Source organism: Macadamia integrifolia, chromosome 10 (genome assembly GCF_013358625.1).
Source record: "Macadamia integrifolia cultivar HAES 741 chromosome 10, SCU_Mint_v3, whole genome shotgun sequence".
NCBI lineage: Eukaryota > Viridiplantae > Streptophyta > Magnoliopsida > Proteales > Proteaceae > Macadamia > Macadamia integrifolia.
In genome coordinates this window covers 30,414,479-30,432,969 of record NC_056566.1, presented here as the reverse complement: position 1 = coordinate 30,432,969, position 18,491 = coordinate 30,414,479, and the positions used below count along the sequence as shown (strand labels likewise).

General features: G+C 38.4%; 3 protein-coding genes across 5 annotated transcripts in view; 2 read left to right on the top strand and 1 right to left on the bottom strand.

Annotated features, from left to right (window-relative positions):
- The first annotated feature begins 6 nt into the window (after window positions 1-6).
- On the top strand, window positions 7-5,089 carry LOC122091766. 3 transcript variants are annotated; one of them, XM_042661895.1, is made up of 4 exons: window positions 7-261; window positions 743-1,616; window positions 4,316-4,448; window positions 4,621-5,089. In XM_042661895.1, exons 2-4 carry the CDS (start codon window positions 1,088-1,090, stop codon window positions 4,655-4,657), a joined length of 699 nt encoding a protein of 232 aa, XP_042517829.1. In that variant the 5' UTR covers window positions 7-261; window positions 743-1,087; the 3' UTR covers window positions 4,658-5,089. The 3 variants fall into 3 exon arrangements, with proteins under 3 accessions (XP_042517829.1, XP_042517830.1, XP_042517831.1); XM_042661896.1 differs by having other exon boundaries at window positions 7-589; XM_042661897.1 differs by lacking the exons at window positions 4,316-4,448; window positions 4,621-5,089 and adding an exon at window positions 2,702-2,935 and having other exon boundaries at window positions 7-1,616.
- A 781-nt stretch (window positions 5,090-5,870) lies between these two features.
- Window positions 5,871-7,421, top strand: LOC122092379 (pentatricopeptide repeat-containing protein At5g66520-like). The gene has a single exon (XM_042662690.1). The coding sequence runs from the start codon at window positions 5,871-5,873 to the stop codon at window positions 7,419-7,421; it is 1,551 nt and encodes a 516-aa protein (XP_042518624.1).
- Window positions 7,422-7,671: 250 nt separating this feature from the next.
- Window positions 7,672-18,491, bottom strand: part of LOC122091765 (nuclear poly(A) polymerase 3) — a 12,720-nt gene continuing 1,900 nt past the window's right edge. Inside the window, exons 4-10 of the mRNA XM_042661893.1 lie at window positions 17,824-17,886; window positions 17,572-17,733; window positions 17,277-17,390; window positions 11,119-11,181; window positions 10,667-10,972; window positions 8,996-9,160; window positions 7,672-8,411 (exon numbers count right to left, since the gene is read on the bottom strand). Coding sequence (XP_042517827.1) covers window positions 8,040-8,411; window positions 8,996-9,160; window positions 10,667-10,972; window positions 11,119-11,181; window positions 17,277-17,390; window positions 17,572-17,733; window positions 17,824-17,886 — 1,245 coding nt within the window. The 3' untranslated portion in view covers window positions 7,672-8,039. The remainder of the gene's footprint in view (window positions 8,412-8,995; window positions 9,161-10,666; window positions 10,973-11,118; window positions 11,182-17,276; window positions 17,391-17,571; window positions 17,734-17,823; window positions 17,887-18,491) is intronic.

The window sequence follows — 18,491 nt, the reverse complement described above, 5'->3', positions numbered from 1 at the left end:
CCCCCCCCCCCCCCCCGCCCCCAATTCCTCCTCCTTTCCCTGCTCAGAGTGAGGCAGAGCTGTAAATATCTGGAAATTTTCTTCGTAAACCTCACACTGCATCCGAATCTTTCGCTCTTTCCTTGTTTATCCGTCTACCGTCTTAATCTTTCAGCTCCGGTTTTAGATCTTTTCTCATTTTCTAGCTCTCGTTGTCGATGATAAACCCCTTTTCATAATCCTGTCTGCGTCGGATCTAGGGCTTCTCTGTTTTCGTTCAAGGTACGAGCAATCCTCCACCCTCCCTTTTATTTTTAATCTCCCATTGGTTGGATTTTTTCCCCCTATTTCGTCGGTTATATTTAGTTTACGTAATTTTCGCAGCAGTGGGGGTTTTGATTTTATCTTCCGTGGGATTGCTGTGGTTTTGCGAGTTGTTTAATGACCTACATTTCTGTTTCTGTTAATCTTCTCTATTTCTCAACCTGGGGGCGACGGTGCAGTTCCCTATGATCATGAATGAGTTGGGTTCTCGATTTTTAGCGTGTTCGATGTTGCATTCAAAGCTCCAGCTTGTTTCCTTTTAATGCAAGCATTATGCTCTTTTTATGTACTTTTTCTATCTCTGGCTTTGGACTTCTTTGTGTTTTTTATTGAAACCTTTTGTGTTTATCAAGTTTCAGTTTATGTTGTATCCTTTTAAGGGCATGTGCAAGCGACATTTTTTTCATGTATTTTTGTTTCCTTTTAATTGTCAATGCAGGATTCTGTTTCGGGATTACAGTTTGGTTTAGATACTTAAATTTCGATTCCTATTTCCTGGAGGCGAAGGAGGATTTGACAGATTTGGAAAGGAGAGTGGATACGAAACTTGAAGGAGAGTTTTCGCTTTTATTTTCTTAATTATAAAGGTTGCTTAATGTATGAGTATCGAGATTTGGTGCTGGAATCCTCATTAACAGGAGAGCTACAAAGTGAGGGACAACCTGTGTTAATGGGGTTGACTAGAAATGTCTGAATTTTGGTATTGCCGAGTAGTGTGTTCAGTTTCATGATTTAGAAGGGAAGGATAAGGAAGCTAATAGACTGGGCTTATGTGTTGGTTGGCATGGCTCTGACAGAAAGAGACCTTTTAGTTGATCTTGAAAGTGGTGGGACTACTAGTGTAGAAGGAAATGAAGAACCGAGTGCAGGTGTTAAACAAACAAAGAAATTGTTGGGTAGGGTATGGAATGGGTTTGTCAACTATGATGGTGCAATCAAAGGTGAAGATGGGATGATTTTAGTCAACGGTTCAAGTTCTGTTGATTTCTGTCCTGAGAATCCAGAAATGTTGACAGACAAGAAGTCTGGAGAAGAAGAACCGTTGGTCCTTGGAGAAAAGAAGGTGGTAAAGGAGAAACGGAAAAAGACAAAAAAGCCTCCAAAGCCACCGCGACCTCCCAGAGGTCCATCATTGGATGCTGCTGACATGAAGCTGGTTCGAGAGATCTCTGAGCTTGCTATGTTGAAGCGGGCAAGGATTGAACGGATGAAAGCATTGAAGAAGATGAAAGCAGCCAAGGCAACATCACCAAGTGGCAGCCTGTGTGCTATGGTCATCACCATACTCTTCTGCCTTGTAATAATTTTTCAAGGTAATGTTGCCTTTTGGCATGAGCTGGCTATTTTGTTTCTGTGTACAGCTTTACTCGTGATATCTGCATGTTTCTTCTATACCTTACTGTAATTTCTTTGTATTCTTATATACTTCATATTGTTGGTCATGCTAGTATTTTACCAATGATTCATGGTTTTAAAAGGTACAACCAACCAATTGAACGTACTTTACCATTATTTTTTATTCCAGTTGCTCCTCTAAATTGTTGAATCTTCTATATGATTTTTTTGGTACAATGTGAGATGAATTTCTGTATTTGTAGTTATCTTAAGATTTTTTCTCTTATGAGGCTAATTAAGGCTAATTATTGGTGCATTCCATTCTAAATGGTGGATTGCCAAAATTGACAGATATTCTAGTCAATCTTATTCTGATAGTTAGAATTTAGAATTTTGACAGATAAAAGAAAAGAAGATAAACACTATTAGCTTATTGGTAGAGGCTATCCATGGTGGATGACATCTATGTGTTTGTAAACTTGAATATTGTGCATCTTTTAACGAGCTAGGTCATGTGGTTAAGCGCAGAGAAGAACGAAAGTTTGATCTGAGCCCTCTGGTCAAATAATAGTTTGCTTTCATTTGGTTGAGAAACTGGGTTTCTGGATGGGGGTTTCCAAGTGCCAATTTGTTTCATATTGCACATTAACCTGTCTATTGGATTGATTGCACTTACTAAGCATGGCAAGTTTTGATGTTTTATTTGTGGTTACTAAGCATTCAAGAGTTAAAGTGCTGAATTTCAGTGAACTTCGTAGTATATTTATTTATTTTTTTTTACTTTCGAAACTTTACCTCTGAAGAAGCAACACAATTGGCCTTGCCAGTTATGAAGCTTGGTTATTTAATCATTCTCTTCTTAAAGTTTGTTCTTTAGCCATCTTTGGAGAGTACTTGCCATTTTTAAGTTTTTAAGAGTTTGGATTGGCCATTCATGAAGCTATTATTTGCTTTTGTATTTTAATCATTTTCTAGTTTCAGTCTGTTAAAATTATTGCACTGATGCATTCAGTGATGATAGTTTAAAATAATGTAATATATCTACATGTATTTCGGCTTTCAGGCTTCCTTGGTTCTCGTGTATCACGCCCATAGACGTTTCGGCATCCAATTGCATTCAGTAGATCCTTTTGTAACACTTCTTCTAGAGTCCTCTTTTGCTGTCATTGCAATTGGAAATTGATAATCCACAAGTTATATCAATTGCTTGATGGCTTGATGGATCTAAGTTGTCAGCCTATCTGTATGTTACTTTTGTTTCACTTCCACTAATTTCTACATACGAGCTATCATCTTGGAAATCTTGTCCCATTTCTGACTTTTGCATTCTCGGCAATAAATGCTTTCACCTTCTCGTGCTGTTTCTTGGGCATGTGGCTTGTACTAAGCTGGATATTCTTCTCAACAAATGGCCAAGCAGAAGAATGACTTCTCATTCTTATGCTGTATATCTGGACAGGAGCATATGTCATTGTTATTCTGCTATTATTTTGAAAAAACTAAAAAGATAAGTTTCTATTGCATCAGTCATAACTTGTAATATGTGGTAGATGATCTGTCTCACAAATAAGGAAGAAATAACGAATGGGATTGCAGAAATGTTGCAAAAGTACCTGGTTGATAGTTGGATCTGGCACATGTTGAGATGTGCCAGATCTATTCTTAGAACTGCTTCAAGAGTCCATGCAACAAAGCAAGCGCCACTAGACTGGTAATCTTTAGATTTCATGATTCTCTTCATGTGTATGCCATCTGGCCCATGAATCTTACTTTTCTGGTGAAACCATTTCGGGGTCTTTGAGCCTGCCATGGATTAAATGTTAGTCATTCTGAGAGATGGCTTTATATTTATTGATTTGTTATCTTAGGATTCTTAAGATTGATGTATGGGGTCTTTTAGGACGGGGATTGACACTTTTCTAGAATTGGCTCTTCCCCCATATTCCTTCTCATTTGGGTTAACATATCTGATCTACAGTTGCATTTTATTTGTAGTTTCTATTCCACTCTTTTGACTTGGAACTTTTGGGCATAAAGCATTTATTCCAAAACCACTAGGCTTGACAGGAATTGCCTGCTAAACTATATCTGCTCATAATTAAGCTTTTGTCTCATACAAGCCAGATAGAAACTGGGGAGAACAAGAAAACTGACAAGTGCTGCGAATGGGGAGGGTAGGGTCGGATAATGGCCTTCACCCGTACAAGTCAGTAGAAACCTGTTACACTTTCCCTAGGTACTGTTAAGAAATGCCATTACCCATTGGGTAAACCTATTTCTTAATCAGATTCCACCTGTTTTCTTAATGCACAAGAAATTTTTTTACCAGTAAATATAGAATACTACACTATTTCTTAATAGAACCTGATAAAAAAAAACCCAAAAATAACTATTATGTAGGATTATTATGTAGGCTGGGTCTAAATAAATCATGGGTATTTATTTATTTATTAGGCGGATAAACGGATTTGGCTGGTCGGAATGAACCTTGTACCATATCTGCCATATAATCCTTACCCTTGCCTTCCAAATAAGGGTCTGGTAAGGCAGATCAATGGTTTCACTTGTAGCCCTAAAGCTGACTTAACTGGCTGGCAATGTTCTACAAGAAAAAGAAAAAAAAGATGTTCGAGTCTTGAATGTTATTCATTTTCATGTTTTATGATTTTTAATGCAGGAATGTGCTCCAAAAGCAGCTCAAGTGTCAGCTTCCAGGGATCTCCTGAATCAGCCGTTGGATTTATTTCAATTGAATATAATAAGAATCTTTCTGATAGTGAAGCCAATGGGACTAGTGCCCGGTCACCCAAGTAAGTTTTTAATCCTCCTTTTCCTTTTCTGAACTGCTTGATTGGATTCTCAACACTACAAGAATCTTTTTGCATGATTTAGGAGCATTTACCATGTCTTAGTTCTTCATTGCTTTAGGGCTACAATATTATGTGGTCTTGCTGACGTGTGTCCCATTGATTTACATCGCAGTTTCATGAATCAGGTTGCCGGGTCTGATTCCCAGTAAGAAGAGAGTAGAGGTCCTGGATGAAATGAAATGCCATGAAAATTCTGCGGGTGCTAATGAGGTCCTTCCAGTAGAATATAAATTTGCGCCCCTTTATAGTTTTTGGTACAGATACAGATATGCATCCTTGTGACATTGTGGGCTGAAGCACATAACAGTTCGTTTTGATGATTCCAGTTTGTGTATATGTGTAGAAATTTTGCCTAATGCGGCTGGAGAGCTTAGGGAAAGTTGTATTCCCCTGTACAGTAAGTAGAGATTTTAAGATTTAAATTAGTGGCCTGTGAAGCAGCCCTGGTTCTTCAAATCTTCTTGGTAATGGAATTTGAGAGGGATGATCTCACCTAGGTTGGACAGTCGAGATTGTTGACTTTCTACCTAATAATGCTTAAGTTATCAGATTATATTATCCCGATTGGATGGTTGGATCAAGTTTTCATGTTTGATGTCAGTTTCAGTTTCCAGGGCCATCAGGAATTGAAGACTGAATTTTGAAACCTTGGCTATCCAATTGTAACCAAACAAACAATTACGGAAACCTCTTCTCTCATATCGCCTTCCCCCTCACCTCTCTCGTTCAAGAAGCTTCACTAAACACAACGGTTAGCATTACTGCTGTCAAAAGGATCTAATCAAGAACAACTCTTCAAAAGAAAAAGAAGAAATGAAACAAAATTACTAGACAAAGAGAAACACTTCAGAGTCTTTAGATGTTCAAATGTTCCTACGACAGGTTACAATTGTATTGTGTTGATGAAGATCATGCACGAACCATCATGGATAAAATACACCAGGATTGTCAATTGGTCCATTTAGACCGGTTTCAATTCCCTTGCTTTGATCCAATGAGGGTGCATTGGTTTTGGTTTCGGTGGTGCTTGTGTGGAGGGCGTGTCTCCATAAATCGGGCTTAAAGCTCTCGCCTTAACAACGAGCTGACAGCTGATGGCTGTTGGTCCCGACTATTATCAAAAAATCTCCAATGAAAGATCCATGTGAAAGATTCATATTTCACCTTGAGGAGTGTGCATTAATGTGGTTCAATGTGATTTGAGTCTCACAAAACCGTAGTTCGAAACATGATCCGATAGGCTGAGTTTCATCCGATCTGATTCGATTTTGCCGGTTCGTTCTAGGTTTTGACACCCTCTCCATTGTCATGCTTCGAGAGCTACTCTCGAGGAAGTGGCGATTCTGAGTAAAGAGTATGACCATGCAAGTAACCAAGCAGCTACAAGCCCACATAATAGTCGCCGGACATCAACTTCAGCAAGAGCAGTACCTCCAAAAGCTCATCACCTTCTTCGCCATCTCCAACTCTTCGTCTCTGCACCATGCCTGCCTCATCTTCTCCAACATCCTAACCCCATCATCCTTCCTTTACAACATCATGATCAGAGCATACGCTGCCAGCTCCGATCCCCGTCAAGCATTAAATCTCTACAATCAAATGCTAGTAGAAGGCACCCCGCCGGACAATTACACCTTCCCTTTCTTGCTCAAAGCGTGTTCCATTCTCCCCCATCTCTCCAAAGGCAAAGAGACACACTGCCAAATTCTCAAGCACGGCCTCCACTCTGATATCTTCATCCAAAACGCGTTGATCCACCTCTACGGATGCAATGGCAAGATCGAGTTGGCACATCGAGCCTTCCAGGAGATGGGTTTTGATCGGGATATTGTTTCGTGGACCACTTTGGTCCATTGCCTGGCGAACTTCGACTCTATTGAGTCGGCACGTAGGCTGTTCGATAAAATGCCGACGAGAAGCGTTGTTTCATACAGTGCCTTGATATCCGGCTATGTTCGTGTGGGACGTTATAAGGAAGCATTAGAGCTGTTTCGAGATTCTCAAATGGCGGCCATGGAACCTAATGATTGTACGATCATGGGTGTCCTTTGTGCCTGCGCTAATCTTGGGGCTTTGGATTTGGGTCGGTGGATTCATTCCTATATCTCCCAGAGAAAAGGGACGATTATGGATACTCAAAAAAATACTGCGCTAATTGATATGTACTTCAAATGTGGGAGCATAGAAAACGCACTGCACGTCTTCTTGGGAACCAAAGAGAAGTTGGTGGGTGAATGGACTGCTATGATATCCGGGATGGCCATGCATGGTCTTGGCCACAAATCCATTGAGTTGTTCGAAGAAATGCTGAGCTCAGGAGTTAAACCCAGCGCTGTAACCTTTGTCGCACTGCTCTCTGGATGCACTCATTCGGGATTGGTGGACAAAGGTCTGGAGTATTTTGGGAGGATGAAAGAAGAGTTCGGGATTGAACCCACGATTGAACATTTTGGTTGTGTGGTCGACCTGCTCAGTCGAGCTGGACAGATTGAACGAGCACTCCAATTCATCCGGGAGATGCCAATGGAGGCTAATTCTGCCATCTGGGGTGCTCTTCTGAATGCCTGTAGGGTATACAAGAACGTGGAGATTGCTGAATTAGCTGGGGAATGGTTGGTTAACGAGCAGCCATGGAATAGAGCTCTGTATGTGGCTTTGATGAGTTTGTATAGAGAAGCTGGGAGAAGGGAATGTGTGAAGAAGGTGAAGCAGGAGATGGAGAAGGCTGGTTGTAGAAAGTACCCTGGGTGTAGTTTGGTTGAAGTGAACGGCATCTGTTATGAGTTTGTGGTGGGCGATAAATCACTACCTTATGTTTCAGAATTGTGTTACAATTTGGGTCAATTGGTCATGGAAGTGGAGGATGATAGTAACAATGATGATAATTGGATCATCGCACATTACACCGGCTGAATGCGCAAGTCACTCTTCAAGAACTTGAAAAACAACTCCATGGTGTTTTCCCTATGATCTAACCAGTAACCACTCATCAGAGAAATCAATAGGGTTCCACACTCCAAGCACAGCAAGTAATTGATTCAAACACTGCAAGTTGAAAGAAGAGAGTGGGCTACAAAATCCCCCTAATGTAAATTCCTATGAACACTGACTACTCAAGTAGATTCTTATAAACTTCCAAGACATTGAATTCCAAGGATGCATGTCTACTAAAATCTTTGATATCAATATATTTCTTCTTTGTATGTTCATTAACTTTGACGAGTCAAAAAAAAAAAAAAAAACTTTGATGAGGGGAGGAAAAATAAACAATTTCAAAGACATATAACATTTACAATTTGATATAACTTGGTCCCACAAAAAAAGGGCCCTAATCCTTTTGTTAACTGGTCTCTCTCCCCTTCTATGGTCTCTCTCATCTTGACTTAAAGCGTTAACCTAGTCTTTAGTTTCTCCCTCACGAAGCTAAAAAATGCCATTTTGAAACTGCAATCAATAAAGTACGAATCCCCAATAGCAGGGAGCCCGAGCAAATCAAACCCCAAACCGGAAGGTCTTGAGACATCCAACCATTCAACCCCTATCTTCAGTTTTGGCTACATACCCAACAAAGTAATGCGGCATATGCTGTGAATATATAGGTTTCATCTGTCGGTTGTATTCAGGCATCCTCCAGCATGCTTTAGGTTCTTCGGCGGTTCCAGAATCGATCTTGACATTCTTAGATAGAGCAGAAGCTTCCACAATAGACAGTTCAAAAATTCCACGGGGACCTTGAAAGCCATGATTGATAGATTTTATAAAATCTTCTTCAACATAATCTACATCTGTGAATCTGCTCCGTCCAGGTTGTAATCCCCAGTAGAAGACAACATTTGGATCTGCTACATCTGGATCAACATACTCTGTAGGATTGGGATCACAAAGTCCCTGCGCCTCCTCCACATCTGGATCAACATACTCTGTAGGATTGGGATCACAAAGTCCCTGCGCCTCCTCCAGCTGCAGCAATGACAAAAGAAATGGAGTAAAACAGAAAGGCAGCAACTGCTTTTTATTTTTCTTTTGATAATACAGTAACTGCTATAATTTATAAGAAAATGGGAATAAACACTTCAGCTTTAACGAGAAACAGATGAGATTGTTTTATGATTCATTCGTAAACCTAATATAATGGAAACAAGTGCCAAAGCATAGGCATTTACTTCATATTTTTCAAAGAGAGAAAAGGTAAAGAGTGGAATAAAAAAATAAAAATAAAAGACAGTAGGAAACACTCCATGTCTGGATACAACCCCTTTCTTACTCAGGTCTGCATGCATAAGATAAAACAACCGGGCCTGCATGCCTATCAATTGGTTCCTAAACCTATCCACCAGTCAACCTGCCAAATCTTCAATCCATAGGTTGAAAATGCTTGATAAAAAGGCCTCTGGAGCAAGGCATGACAGAAGCAATTTTCCATTATATTAATATGCAAATAGATATATATTAGAATGAGTAGTACCATCAGAAGCTTAGTCGCTTACCTTTAGAATAAGAACACGGAAGCGTGACTTCACCCAACCCACCCAATCTCCTAGCTCATCTTGATCTGAAGCAGAAAGGAAGACCCGAACAAAACGTACATATTTCTTTGTGTATTGAAAATGCTCAACAAGAGTACTCCATGCAAAATCTGGCCTTAGAAAATCCTACAAGTTAGGAAATTGATTAGTTCCACTAATGAGAACTGAACAACTGCCTAATTTACTAAAAAATAAGAATTACCACTACATTACATAGCTACAGTGAAATCCTGATAAAGCTTATTTTAAAGGGAAAAGAAATCCAGCTGCACCTCAGCCAGCAGTTGTTCCAGCCACGAGGCATTGTTAAGTAACACTCGAAATTTGTGGACATCTTTTCCACAACATCATCCAAACATGGTAAGCCTTCAGTCCAATCTAACATTACTATATGTTTGAATAATGCTCCAGCAATTTCTGGAAAAATAACTATTATTCGTAAAATAAGGTTCCTATGTGAAGAAACCCAATACACTATACCATACAACTGAGATGCACCACCAACGTAGACATTACCCCATCCAGCAGATTCCTCGTCTATATCCAATGACCAATTGACCAGCACTAGAAATGCTTGCAGTTGCCTTAGTTGGCAATTTTTCCCTTTAAAAAGGCTCCATTTTATTACGTAAAAGCTATGTCAAAAGATTTTGCTTGAAAATTTTCCTTTTAGACAGTTTTCACTGGGACATAGAGCCCCACACTCCATTTATTTCATTGGGGTAAAATGAAGGAACATAAGGGTTACAGCAAGGCCCACTATTTATGCCCAAATATTGTACAACAGGGTAAATGAAGTAATATACTTCCCTACTTTTACATACATGCCCTTTATGTCAAAACAAATAGATCCTCAAATGAAAAGCATCCGCAAAATATAGATTAGACCACATAACAAACTGAGAAAGAAAACGAATATACCAATTCTTCTCATTTGAGATGTGAAAATAAATACCAGCAATATTTTAAAGTTGACAATCTAACAGCTGTCAGGTGTTTTTCCTAGTTCTCACAGGTACCTAGTTGATCGAGCAAGCACCTAAACTTCTCAAGTCTCGAACAACTTTAAAATCAATTCCATCTTCTAATCCCAAAGAACAAGACAAAATCCCTATACATCCATAAAAATGTACTCCCCACATAACGAAAGAGTTCTAAATAAAATCCCCTATTTTAAGGGTCATAACATGGTGCAAATCCTGCTTCTGCAGAGTCCCTGGTGGGGTGGCCCACATCTTCACAGTTGGATGAGGTTTTAACCAATAAACCAGGCAATGGCCCCTTCAAGCACTCTACTACTATGCATAATGTGAAAAGGGGATGGAAGGGGGAAAAACAAACCAAAAAATTGAAATACCCTCAACAAGATAAATACTATTTTAGAAATTACAACAAAAAAAAAACTCAGCTTTATCCCAACTTAATGGGGTCAGCTACATGGATCTACAAAGACCAAATAGGAAAAGTATGAAAAATCTCAGCTAAGTGGAGTCGGCTACATGGATCCTTGCCCTCCAATTGGCTTTATCTAAGGTCATACTTGGGACAAGACTTAAACCATGCATTTCTTTCCTCACTACTACTCCTCTAGTCATTTTATAAATTACAAAAGATATTCAATATGATACATACCCTGGTCATAGCATGTCCACGTAGAAGCTCTGATCTGATCCGGTTGAATGTGCTTTTTGTAATATTTGAATGGCAGTATTCACGTGAGCTACAGGGTAACATAATTGGCATTAAGGAATGCACTTCACTGACACCTACACCCATTGGTGCCATCTCATCTTGCAGCATCACTGGTGTGGGCCAGCGCCAAAGAGCAAACGTCTCAAAGAACTTTGAAATAAGAATATTTATGCTTGCGTTAGGATGCAACTGACAAACATAAGCTGCAAGAACTGCCATGTGGATCCCTCCAAGAAACCCATGTAACTGCAATGGTACAAGGAACACCAATGACAAGCCAATTCAAGGCAACATCTAGGCCAAAGCAACACCTTAAGAAGAAGATTGTCTGCCTAGTACAAATGTACAATATTTTGAAAAAAGAATAAAAGAAAATTTTGCAGCTTCCTTACATTACCATACACTCCTCGCCGCTTTGCCCATAACTTAAGACATCGTAGCATTGCTTGGAAGTTCTAGAATTGAACAAGGAAGAATATATCAGATGATTTATAAAAGATGAAACTGCTTAATTTAGAAACGTAAGTTCTAATTAGCTCTTTTTCTTTTATAGCGACCCACTTTCCCTTGTAATCTCTACTCTCCTTAATTTCACTACCCATATAGATGAAGCAAGCCTGTTCGAACACTAACGCCAGAACAAGAAATAAAAAATTTCATTAAGAAGCCCCCATGGGCATCCTGATCCATAGCCTCTCTTATTTGTCGGACCAATAAAGGTGATAAAACATAATATATCTAGCCAAAAAACCATATAGATTTTCTACAGCTCAAATCTATTCCATTTCACAATGGGAATCGACCAAAAATTTAACTGCAGAACATAGATACCTCTACTGTCAAAAAAATTACATATGGGGAAAAAAAGATAAAATCATTGGGGCAAAAACCAAAATAAATTAGGCACTATTACTAAAACACAATATTAAAGAAACACAATTCAAATTTGAAGAACCACAAACTACTTCAGTAACAGAGTTTCTTTTAGCAAAAAACTACTATTTTCAAATAATATATCATCGGGAGAATTGGGTTGTGCTGGTTCCCTATGAAAAAGAGTTTAGATGTGCCCACTAGCAGAGGAGAAGAAGAATAGCTTGCAGTTTCAGGAAAATCACTAGTGACTAGGAAGCTTAGTATTGGGAATCCTATGACTACTATGGAGCTATGTAAGTAGTTTAGCTTGTTTTAGTTTCTTTTCCTAATCCTATTTCCTATTATGGAGTTCGAGCTGGATTAGGAATCTATAAGTTCGATCCTGTTATGAATTGATTTGCTTTAATAATTTCAAGTCCTATTTGGTTTAGGAACTCCAAACACTGCTGGAGGCTTTTGAGTTAGCTTTGGAGTTAAGTCTTTTATTGGTCAATGAAGTAACTAGTTGGCTACTAGTTTGTTTAGGCTATTTCTAGTCATGTTACGAGTCATTTTGAGGTAAAAAAAAAAAGGTCATTGCCAATGCTGATCTTGCCTATGCGGGGTCCTAGAAGGGGTGAGGGGGATCAACCTTAACCTAATGATTTTTTGTGCAAAGAGACCACCTTCAAGATTCAAACCCGGGCATATTAGAAGTGATTTTGGAGTCATATTTTGAGTGTGCCTGTATCATACTATTATATAAAAGCACGAAGTGACAAATCTTTCACTTGACTACTTTATCCCTTCCTTTTATCCTTCTCTCCTTCGCTTTTATTTTATATTTATTATTGGTACCCTTTTATTTATTTATAAGTATAACTCCCCTTTTATTTATATTTATTTTTATATTCAAATAAATTTATCTACTTTCCTTCTTTCACTCAAACTCCTCCCACTTTTCTCTCCCATTGTCCACGATCTCCCCTCCTATTTATACTCTCCTCTCTCCACTTAAGATGGTATCATGGTTCTCTATTTTCCTTCTCTCTCAAACTCCCCCCACCAACCAATAATTGAGTCAAAGAGTGAGTTCCAAAGAGAGAATTTTTAAGAACGTGAGTTGGGAGAGAATTTATTCTCTTTCCTTTTCTCTCCCAAACTCCCCCCCGCCCACGATCTCCCCTCCTCCCTTCCACTTTCCTTTTTCTTCCTATCCTTTTATTATCTTTATTTTTATATGCAAATAATTTTCTCTACTTTCCTTCTTTCTCTCAAACTCCCCCCACTTTTCTCTCACATTGTCACGATCTCCCCTCCCATCTATACTCTCCTCTCTCTCCACTTAAGATGGTACTATATTTCTCTACTTCTTTCTTTCAAACTCCCCCCACCAACCAATAATAGAGTCAAAGAGTGAATTCCAAAGTGCTTTTTTCATCTACTGTAAATTAGAAATGTATTTCTACATAGCAATTATATATAGGTGTGAATGTGAGATCGTCTAGCTAGAGAAATCGATCAACACTGCCATTATGTAATCTGGGTCGGGATTGGTCAACATCCGGATCAGATATAAATACCCTTGGATTCAATTGAAAAAGCATCTAGCCAATTACCTCTGTAGTATACTGAACTTACGGATGGACTCAACCCACTTATACAAAAATGGATTCCGCCAAAGGAATGAAAGAAAATGGATTGGAGAGTCCAGGGTTGGTAAGAAATTTTTGAAATAATAGTGGTAGATCTTTATAAAAAAAAATGGCTTTTGAGATAATTGGTTGGTAGATTTTTGTTTACAATCTTTGAGAATCTTGAAACAATTACAAGATGTTTAGCAAGTGAATATGCAATATCACCAGAAAAGGTAAAAACGTATACACATACAAAATAATTCTTCTTTTTCTCCGTGTTGCATTACCAACATAATACATTTATGTTTATCCAAAAATATTGTTTCTACTTAAACATGGATGCAAAAAATGATGCAAGTCGAATATCAAGACAACTTGTTGCAGATAATATTAAAGAAGGAAGTGGGATACAAAGAAGATTATAGATGTCAAGGAATATGAAGACAAAAAAATACAAAAGAAATTAAATTAGAGAAAGATTAAGCACTATCCTTAAACAATTATTATCGTTTGTTGAAATTTGGATCCAGGATTTAAGATGCTTTTAAATTTTAAAATTGCGCTACATTAAAAGGTTTACATGCTTAACTAGATATGAAATTTCAACTTAATTCCATAATTTCTCTGATCCACACAAACACACACACTAGTTACCAATGTTTCGGCAAACATGCATTTGCACATGCATTTTAACTAGTGCATATAAATATATATATATATATATATATTCTTTATATAACAAGCGACTAAGGAATAGAAATTTGATGAATAAAAGTTGACCTTTTGCCCCTATATTCTTTACGATTCAAAATAGCTACTAAGATGCAGCAGCAACCCTTGCTGAGAAAAGTGGTCCATAAACTTCTACCCTTTCTCCATTCTTCTTCATCTTATTCAACATCAAAACTGGTCCATATTTTAGCATTCTATTTTATTCTTGTGCATACCCTACTTGCAAGAATTTCAATTTCTCCATTGTTTCCATCTGAGATTTCAAGGGGGGGAAAACTCAGATTTGGTGACTGGATAGTCTTTTAAGCACACCCACAGTTTCAAATCTTGCTTTTTCTGTTGTTTATTAGAGTCCTACTTCTAGTTGGATTCTTAAATCTATACTATTTTAAGATCAGATTTGATCTATTTCAGATTAGTGGTATGATAGTATCTTCATATGATTGCTGAAAGCTGTTAATGATTTTGATGCACTTCTGGTTACTGTTTCAGCCATTAAGATCTGCCTTCAGTAGTCAATTCTGGACTTTAGTTTTTAAGAATCCTATTCCTGATAGGATATTATCATAACTTCATATCAGGGATCTGGACCATAGTTGGCAAAAAGGGAATGGTAAAAATATGGAAACGGGCAGTGCGGATTTTAAACAGTGAAATTTTTCAAATGGTAAAGTAAAAAAAAAAAAAAAAAAGTAAGTTAAGAAAAAAAAAGAAGAAAATGAACAGTATGTTGTAAAACATGTAGATTTCAGAGAAGGAAAAAAAAAAAAAAGCAGTATGCTCGTATAAATAAAGGAATAATTACATGAATACCTACATCTATTGTTCAAAACAACTATAATATCCAACATATATATATTCCATAACTCAATATAAGTTCTAAGACATCATCGAATATCATCTAACATCAATTCTAAATTCATACACCATAACAAAAGAAGAAAGAAAAAAATGTCTAAAGTCATTTTGAGCACTATCCCTTGACTATGATGTTATTCATTGTTGTCAACATAGTCAACATACTCCCGGAGTGATGCATGTTCAATTGGAGTTGGGAGTCTCACTTTAGAAACGCTTCCAACAGTTGCATTAGTTGTAGCTCAATTTTAAGGTTTGTGCATTAACAATGTAACCCTTCAAGTCATCTTCACGTTGGCAAACGAATCAGGTCCTTCGTGTAGCCATTGTGTTCAACAAGTATAAAGTCTTAAAAAGGCCAAGGGGAGGAGAGGGGGGGGGATTTTTTAAATGCATTTAGAACTGAAAATGCCAGTTGTTTGCCCTTTTTTCCCGCATAGTCATCAAGCCGACACGTAGGCATCCAGGCGGCTCAACCTGGACAAGCACCTTATAGTCGCCTAGGCGCCACCTTGATTTTTTACCATCCTCCATCGCCTTGGGTCACCTTACGCCTTGAGAACCTTGTTTTCCCGCATCTTTGGGAAACAAAAGGCAAAACATATTTTAAACAGTAAGAAACGAAAATGTGTTTTTGCCAACTATGATCTGGACCAGAATTTGTTATATTATTCCACTATCTATTACTGACTCTAGATCAGAATATTGAACCTATCTCAGATATTGATTGTAAATCACTGAATTTCTGCTAAATCTAGTCTTCTTCTCCTCATTGTGATTCTGATTTTCAAGGAGTTTCTGAACCTAATCGTTAGGTTCATAGTTTGTATTGCCATTCAAGCGCCTTGGATGCCTCAGTCACCTTGTTGGTGTACTCTGGTGTTATGGGTTTCTGGGATGTCATGGCGTCTAGGCAACCCAAGTCACTGGAGGGGATTGAGACAAGGTAAAATATTGCATAGCTCTTCCTCCCGTTTAGTTACATGAGCTACTAAAGCTCATAGCAACAAAATCCTTACTACAAGCTTAGAAAACTCAAAATATGAATAAACTTAACTCCTAGCATGGTATATGCAGTTTACAACCTGACCAAGAACATCAGAATTTAGTCAACAATTTATCTTGAAGATGGAAAACTAAGCAACCCCTTGGGGTGCAACACCATCTGCGATAGTCATGGTTAGTAAATAATCAATTTGGAGTGACCATATCCAAGGACCTCATGACCAAGATTTTGAACAAATTACATTGAAAGTGTACAACAAAGGGGGCTAATAAGGGGCACACTTGATCCAACGGAAAGGTATGAATGTTGCGACCTGATGGTCAAGCGATCGAAACAGCCTCTCGACACTCTCGGGGTAAGGATGCGTAGTTCTTGCCTCCCCCCCCCCAAAGACCTCGCACATGCGGGAGCTTTGTGCACCGGATAAACCCTTGTTTTATTAACAAAGGAGGCTAATCTAGCTTAATAATAGCACTGTGAAAGTTGACAAATTGAGGCCACATTTATCTCCAACGATGCTTAGAAAGATACTGTCCAGATCTTGATTTCTTTACTGATAAGGGTGAATTTAGCACATCTGCAAGAAATGGCCACAACCACATCAAATATTTAATATACCATAACTGAATATGGGATTGCAATGGGGCATCTGAGCAGGTTCAAGGAGTGAATTAATAATGGTTAGGATCAGCCATCAGGGTATGGACTTTGAAGAACCCCTGGGCCCATCTTGTCTTACCTTGTAAACCTGTCAAGCCCATTGTCACAGAGTGAATCAGATTGATATCTAGCAATGTTTTAAGACAGCCAAGTACGCCATTGGTGAGACCCAACCCACTGCAATCCACAACTATGTAATAATTTTGTTTAAAAATCTAGACCACCCAAAGCAATGGTCTGGTTGTTAGTTCAGGAAGCACAAAGAAAAGGGCAGAAACAACTTATGTAGAGGTCCCAGATTCCCTAATAGTTCCTTATCTGATATGAAGTGAAGAAAAGAGAGATATAAGTATGTACATACACAAACTTTAAACACAAGCAAGCCAATTGATCTTTTTAAACTTGAATTTGAAGATTTATACTGAGTAAAAAGCACATGTGGACTAGGATCAACACATTCAAAACACATCTTTGTCTATACAAGTCAACAGGCCAATTGTCTAGGCCACGATTGTGCCTAATGGTTCATCCGGTAGCCTAGGAGACACCCATAGAGCCAACATAAGTGTCTTGTTATAGATCAGAGTAGATGATGTAGCCCAGACACTGTTAAGTCACCTATACCACACCTTGGCTGCAATACTGTACAAAGTACCACTACACAATTACATGAAGTGACTACAGACAAGCATTTAGCTAAGTGGAACAATGTAGAGAATAAAGGGAAAAAGAGAAATGCAGGAAACACAGATCATGGATGTAAATTATGTGAAGCATAAGAGGAAAGAGAAACAAGTTTTACCTCTATGTTTGGCACAAGCTGAAGAATACGTATATTAGCCCGGACTCCAGACAAGCTTCTCCAACTGGTGTCGTCAATGTTCATTAAGAAGAAAGGGTTCAGAATGTCCAGATCCTGCAGTGTTATACAGTCAGCAAGTCTTATATTTTTTTAATTAATAGAAAAACAGACTGACCAGAAAAATGAAGGCAGTATATATTTTTTGAGGGGGAAAGGGATCCAGGACAAATTACACATCATGGGATGTCATTTCAGGAAGAAGAGAGAGAGAGAGAGAGAGAATTTTGAGACTCACTTCGGGAACAGAATTTACTTTAAGCTTTGCATATGGGAGATCAACTGAGATCCCATTGAATTTAAATCGCATTAAGGGAACTTTAGCATCCTTAACACAGTGGATCTCCGAGACTTCAGGCCTGTTTTGAAGCATGTTGCGCAAAACAATAAAAAAATCTTCCTGCAAAACTTCAAAAATTATTAATCAAGACATGAATTGTTTCATCAAACTGATTGAAAACCGAAAAAGCAAGCAAATGAAGGAACTCACATTCATGGTGGCAAACGAAGGGCCAACACATAAAGCATCAACATCTGACTCCGACCCATGAACCTAGAAGTACCAAAGGCATCAGTTAATAAAATCTAACACTGTCAGAGGAATACCAGGAATAAAATTCAAAAATCTAAATTGAAGTCGAAACTCAATATCAGATATTAGAATTGGACTTGGCAAGAAAAGGAAGAGTTGTTCAGACTTCTACAACTTATATCTGAGTTGGTAGCCCGAAAAAGGTTTTGTAACGCCCCGGCTCTGTTAACCTTGCACAATATTGTCCTCTTTGACCTATGGGTCTCAAGACTTTAAAATGCGTTGTGCCATGTTAAGGAGGCTAGAAGTTATTAACTAGCCCAGTAATCTCTCCCTAGGCTATGTGGGACTAAAATTTGCACACCCTCACCGATCTCCCAGAAAGGTATGGTACTTGCCGTATTCTTGGGTGTCACAAGTTTCATGTCTAATTCAAATTATCCCCTTTCCATGTGGCAAGTTTTAACTTGACAGCCTATCCCAAGTGACAAAACAGATAAATTGTATTATGTATATGTGGCATATCTAGGCTGTCCATCCTTCTTTGAACGATCAGAATCTGCCTGGTCGAAACCCCCCATAGGCATAAAACTGTCACTACAGCATTAAAGAACAAACCCCCCCCC

Coding starts and splice junctions, on each gene's coding strand:
- LOC122092379 (XM_042662690.1), top strand. CDS start 5,871: ATGCAAGTAACCAAGCAGCTACAAGCCCACATAATAGTCGCCGGACAT.
- LOC122091766 (XM_042661895.1), top strand. CDS start 1,088: ATGGCTCTGACAGAAAGAGACCTTTTAGTTGATCTTGAAAGTGGTGGG. Junction 1,617..4,315: donor CCTTGTAATAATTTTTCAAG/GTAATGTTGCCT, acceptor TTTTTAATGCAG/GAATGTGCTCCAAAAGCAGC. Junction 4,449..4,620: donor ACTAGTGCCCGGTCACCCAA/GTAAGTTTTTAA, acceptor TTTACATCGCAG/TTTCATGAATCAGGTTGCCG.